Here is a 6,384-nt window from a genome sequence, read left to right on the forward strand (position 1 = left end):
AGAGAGAGAGGAGGAGATTCGAGAGAGGAGCATCACTGGAGAAAGAGTTTCGGGATAGGAAGGATGGCCAGCCGCTTTAACTGATGTAGAGAGGTCAATTCAGATATGGACTGAAAAGTGCCCGCTGGATTAGCGGTCACTGGGGACGACAGGGAGGGCAGCCTCAGCCGAACGGAGGGGGTTGGGAGGAGAGACGGTGGGGAGCAGACACAGGGTTGCTTCTAAAGGAGGATTCACTCGTCCATCCATTCAACCAACAAACCGAGGGGCCACTGTGCACCAGGGGTCACTATAGGATACAGTAGTGGGTCAACAGGCAAAAGTCTCTGCACTTGCAATATGTGCTTTTTAGGGAGATGTAGTGTGGCGGGAGGGTTCATTTTAAAGGCGGCTATTAAAATTATCATCATTCCACGGATGAGGAGGCCAAGAGAAGTGAGGCGACGGCACCTTGCTCAAGTTCATACAAGCGTCAGAGCTGCGCGTGCCCTGCCTGCCTGGCTCTTTCCACTCTGCTGCCTGAAGGGGATGGAATTTAGGTGGGAAGAGGGGATGCAGAAGGCATAACAGGATGGGGCAGGTGCAAGGTGCAGGATTATTCATGGCCGGGCTGGGCCTTCTCAGAGCAAGGTTTCTACTGGCCCCTGCTGTCCCTCATCTAGCATCGCCTATACTGGGCCTCGTGCTTGGGCTCAGGTCCCTCCCATGGGCACTGAGATCCGCATGTTCTCATGTGATTCTATTTGAGCCAGAAGTTGGAGAGGAGGCCTGTGGTAGCCGCCTTCCCCACACTTCCCCACATGCCCTCTCCTCTTACTTAGGAGTAAATCTCCATTTCTTGTGGAGACCCTGATCCATAGGGTTTGAGTGAGGCTGAATACATCTCCATATCCACTTGTTAGGGTTGGGCACAGGAACCCAAACGAGGCTGATCCATGTTCCTCCATTAGATCAGCTATAGAGATGCTGGAAAGAGACAGGGCCTTTCTTTCTCTAGTATGGTGAGCTTAGGGACCAGGGTGGGCCACCCACAGCCATGTTGATCGACTATCTAAAGAAAACACTGAGTAGAGATGAACGGAGTCAAATGATAGAGGAGACTGAGCTCTAATGATCTCCTTTGAGCTCCTGGATCCAGCTCTGTTCTAATCTATCAAGAACTATTCCAGACTTCCTGATGGCTCAAACCAATGAATTAGCTCTCCCCCCACAATTCTGAGTCGAGTTTCTACATTTGCAGCTAAAAGAATCTGACCAATATAGTTTGTCATGATATGTCAGCTGCGACTGTGTAAAATATATTATTTACTTTGGCAGAAGCTAACTGCCTCCAAAGACGTCCTCCGTGGAGCCATATGCATTTGCCATCTTACGGATGTTAGCCCCACAGGTGACAAAGAGATAAGTAAGACATGAGCTTACAGCGTAGCCATGGAGATGATGACAGGAACAAAAGAATCACCAACTAAAAAAATGCTTGACATTCACTTCCCTGGAGCCACAATCATAGGCAACAATTAGCCAGCAATTCCAGGTAGATTTCCACAAGTATGGACTGATCTGGAGAGAGGTTCCATGCCACACAGGCTGGGAAGGGGAGGAAGTACATTCTGGGGTATTCTAACACTCTTTTTCTGGGCAGATGGGCTAAGGTGGGGATAGTAGGGGCCAGAGAGGGAGGGAAACAGGTGATCTGGGGAAGATGTGTGAGTATTAACGTGAGCGTGAGAGCTGCTTCTCTTACCTTTCCCATTCCGGCATGGGCGTGTCCCAGCTTGACCACCACAGGGAAGTGAGGGGCCGTGAGCTGAAAGAGACAAGAAATGATCATTTACTTTATGTAAATGGTATTATCTTAGAGATCCTGGGCCCTGCCTGTTCTGTAGGAAGAGTCACTCATCTGATATCGTCAGGAATCCCTAGACGGATGCTTTGACAGATGGTCCTCCTGCTGTAGTTCGAACACCCCAAATGCCAGTGTTCTTGGCTTCCAAAGAACAGCTCTAAAAACCAGTCTGCCTGGGCACCCGCCAACTTAGAGAGCTAGTGAAGCAGAGCAAGCGGACTGGGTTCACACCCTGGCTTGTGAGACCTCTGACAAGTTATCGCATGGATCTGTGCCTCAGTGTCCTCATCCGTAAAATGGGGATCGTGAGTATCCATCCCATGGGGGTTGCTGTGAAGATTAAACGAGTTACTGTGTGTGAGGCCCTTACATTGTAAGTACTCAGTGAATGACAGCTTTGTCATTCTGGCCACAGTTCTGCCTTACGTCAGTCCCCCAATGACCTTCAAATATCTGGAAACTCTCATTCCCTCCCCCAAGCCCTCGCTAGGCCACCCTGTGAGGTTCTTAATAATAGCGGCCATGCCCACCACGGGCACAAGAGTTTATTGGCCACATAGTGTGGGCCACTGTGCCGAGTGCCTGCCCTGTGTGATCTTTAGACAGTTAGACTCACGAGGGCAGCAGCCTGGGCTGTTTGGTTCCCTGTTGCATCCCCAGCTCCCAGAACACTACCTGACCCAGGAAAGGCACCAGACATGGAATCTATGCTTCAGTCAGTCCTCTGAGCAAGACCAACAAGGCAGGCCCACCTCTCCCGATGACGGAGGAGGAGAACGGGGCTCAAAAGATCAGGTGCCAGCCCAGCTCATTCGGCTAGGAAATGAGGGAACCAGGTTTAGACCGAGGCTCTGCATTTCTTCTTCATGCTGCTCCTATGTTGTCTGAGATGTGTTTGCTTGTGTCTAGAAGTACATTTGGAGTTGCTCAGGGGCACAGGTTATCACTTCCAAGTATTTAGTAATAATGTCACTCCCCCGACTTGGATCAGCCCCAGCCAAACTCTCTATGCTGCGCAGTTGTCTGTTCTGGTGCCTGTTGTTCTGTCTTAGGTTGTCCTCTACAGTGATGTCTGTCCTGATGTTCTGGGATCTTTGAGAGGAGGAAGCCAGTTCTTTCCTCTTGGTGCCCAGCAGCTAGTCTGACATGGAGATGCTGCTTTAGCTGCTGAAAAGGGTCTGCCGTGGGCCACAAAGCCATTCGATGAACTGCATCTCATTTTACCCCTGCAATGGCTCTATGAGGTAAGCAGGGAAGGTATTTTTATTACCATTCCATGGATAGGAAAATTGAGACTCAGGGTAGCTGCTGAGAAGGGGTGGGGCTGAGACTGAACTAGCGTCTGTCAAATTCTCAGCGTGATGTGAACAGTTTCCTCTGAGGTCTAGCATCCGGGCTTCCCGCGGTAGATGCGGAATCAAAAAATTTCCCCTTTATTCACGCTAAAATTTACTACATCCTGTTGTCTAGAGTGAACAAATGCATCTTAAAAAGAGACAATGGTTTTGATTCCAGAAGCAATATGTACACACTATAAAAAGTTTGGAAAATATAATAAAGTGCTATGTCGTTATGTAGAAAGAAGATAATACAAATCACCCTCAGACTTTTAATGGTTTTGGTGTATTATCTGATAGTCTTCTTTTTTAATCTATTTTTTTTTCTTTCAATATGTTCTGTTCTTACAAAATTAGGAGTACTGTGCATATCCAATTTTGCGTCCTGCTCTTTCCACTTAATGTTATGGAACAAGCATATTCCTAGTGGCAGTTGAATAGTTATTCTGAAATATTTGTCAGTTTAATAGTTATTATGAAATATTTGACACATGAAAAGAGACTTCAAGAGCAATACTGTAAATATCAACTAGCTTAAGAATTAAACCATTGACCAAATAGTCGAAGCCTCTGATGTACATCTTTCCTTCCTCCCGCCCCAAACGTAACCATTATATAAATTGTATGTTTGTTGTTTAGTTAGCTACATATATTCATATTTTAACTATTACATATGATCCCTAAACAATATATATTACATGTTTGAAAACTTTATGTAAATGGTATCAAAAGAATCTATTGCTGTACAACTTTTTGAGTACATTGTGTTTGTGAGATTCATGTACGTTGATATATACAGCACTGGTTCACTTTCAACTGCTGCATAGCATTCCATTTTATGAACATATTTCTATTTGTCCATTTTCTGCTGATGAACGTTTAGGCAGTTTTTCTCTGTCCAATTATGAACGATAATAGTACGAACGTTCTTAACAATACTCCCCTCTGCACAGGTAGGAGAGTTTGGCCAGGGCACAGGCACAGGAGTGGAAATGCTGGGTCAGGGCAAAGCTCGTCTCAGTTTTGCTGGATATTACCAAATTGCTCTAAAGTGGCTGTACTGACTCATGCTTTCCCAAGCAAGGAAAGAGCTCCCAACACCTGACATTGAAAGACACATTTTATCATCCGAGGGTTGTAAAGGGGAATGAACGGGTGCATTTTCACCACGTGGCTTTCGTCCCCCAGCAGAATCGTCACACCCAGCCAGCCATCCACTCACGGGCCTGGTCACTAGTAGGGCTTATAGTTTGTCATGATATGTCAGCTGCGACTGTGTAAAATATATTATTTACTTTGGCAGAAGCTAACTGACTCCAAAGACGTCCTCCGTGGAGCCATATGCATTTGCCATCTTACGGATGTTAGCCCCACAGGTGACAAAGAGATAAGTAAGACATGAGCTTACAGCGTAGCCATGGAGATGATGACAGGAACAAAAGAATCACCAACTAAAAAAATGCTTGACATTCACTTCCCTGGAGCCACAATCATAGGCAACAATTAGCCAGCAATTCCAGGTAGATTTCCACAAGTATGGACTGATCTGGAGAGAGGTTCCATGCCACACAGGCTGGGAAGGGGAGGAAGTACATTCTGGGGTATTCTAACACTCTTTTTCTGGGCAGATGGGCTAAGGTGGGGATAGTAGGGGCCAGAGAGGGAGGGAAACAGGTGATCTGGGGAAGATGTGTGAGTATTAACGTGAGCGTGAGAGCTGCTTCTCTTACCTTTCCCATTCCGGCATGGGCGTGTCCCAGCTTGACCACCACAGGGAAGTGAGGGGCCGTGAGCTGAAAGAGACAAGAAATGATCATTTACTTTATGTAAATGGTATTATCCTAGAGATCCTGGGCCCTGCCTGTTCTGTAGGAAGAGTCACTCATCTGATATCGTCAGGAATCCCTAGACGGATGCTTTGACAGATGGTCCTCCTGCTGTAGTTCGAACACCCCAAATGCCAGTGTTCTTGGCTTCCAAAGGAAGCTCCAGCTCTAAAAACCAGTCTGCCTGGGCACCCGCCAATTTAGAGAGCTAGTGAAGCAGAGCAAGCGGACTGGGTTCACACCCTGGCTTGTGAGACCTCTGACAAGTTATCGCATGGATCTGTGCCTCAGTGTCCTCATCCGTAAAATGGGGATCGTGAGTATCCATCCCATGGGGGTTGCTGTGAAGATTAAACGAGTTACTGTGTGTGAGGCCCTTACATTGTAAGTACTCAGTGAATGACAGCTTTGTCATTCTGGCCACAGTTCTGCCTTACGTCAGTCCCCCAATGACCTTCAAATATCTGGAAACTCTCATTCCCTCCCCCAAGCCCTCGCTAGGCCACCCTGTGAGGTTCTTAATAATAGGGGCCATGCCCACCACGGGCACAAGAGTTTATTGGCCACATAGTGTGGGCCACTGTGCCGAGTGCCTGCCCTGTGTGATCTTTAGACAGTTAGACTCACGAGGGCAGCAGCCTGGGCTGTTTGGTTCCCTGTTGCATCCCCAGCTCCCAGAACACTACCTGACCCAGGAAAGGCACCAGACATGGAATCTATGCTTCAGTCAGTCCTCTGAGCAAGACCAACAAGGCAGGCCCACCTCTCCCGATGACGGAGGAGGAGAACGGGGCTCAAAAGATCAGGTGCCAGCCCATGCCCACAGTCATTCGGCTAGGAAATGAGGGAACCAGGTTTAGACCGAGGCTCTGCATTTCTTCTTCATGCTGCTCCTATGTTGTCTGAGATGTGTTTGCTTGTGTCTAGAAGTACATTTGGAGTTGCTCAGGGGCACAGGTTATCACTTCCAAGTATTTAGTAATAATGTCACTCCCCCGACTTGGATCAGCCCCAGCCAAACTCTCTATGCTGCGCAGTTGTCTGTTCTGGTGCCTGTCGTTCTGTCTTAGGTTGTCCTCTACAGTGATGTCTGTCCTGATGTTCTGGGATCTTTGAGAGGAGGAAGCCAGCTCTTTCCTCTTGGTGCCCAGCAGCTAGTCTGACATGGAGATGCTGCTTTAGCTGCTGAAAAGGGTCTGCCGTGGGCCACAAAGCCATTTGATGAACTGCATCTCATTTTACCCCTGCAATGGCTCTATGAGGTAGACAGGGAAGGTATTTTTATTACCATTCCATGGATAGGAAAATTGAGACTCAGGGTAGCTGCTGAGAAGGGGTGGGGCTGAGACTGAACTAGCGTCTGTCAAATTCTCAG

General features: G+C 47.7%; 1 protein-coding gene across 1 annotated transcript in view; it reads right to left on the reverse strand.

Annotated features, from left to right (window-relative positions):
- The window catches only part of SYN3 (synapsin III), a 443,545-nt gene that overhangs the window by 73,949 nt on the left and 363,212 nt on the right, over positions 1 to 6,384 (reverse strand). Inside the window, exon 7 of the mRNA XM_023527457.1 lies at positions 4,914 to 4,976. Within this exon, the coding sequence (XP_023383225.1) occupies positions 4,914 to 4,976 (63 nt within the window). The remainder of the gene's footprint in view (positions 1 to 4,913; positions 4,977 to 6,384) is intronic.

The sequence above is a fragment of the Pteropus vampyrus genome, unplaced genomic scaffold (genome assembly GCF_000151845.1).
Source record: "Pteropus vampyrus isolate Shadow unplaced genomic scaffold, Pvam_2.0 Scaffold16, whole genome shotgun sequence".
In the NCBI taxonomy this organism is placed as follows: Eukaryota; Metazoa; Chordata; class Mammalia; order Chiroptera; family Pteropodidae; genus Pteropus; species Pteropus vampyrus.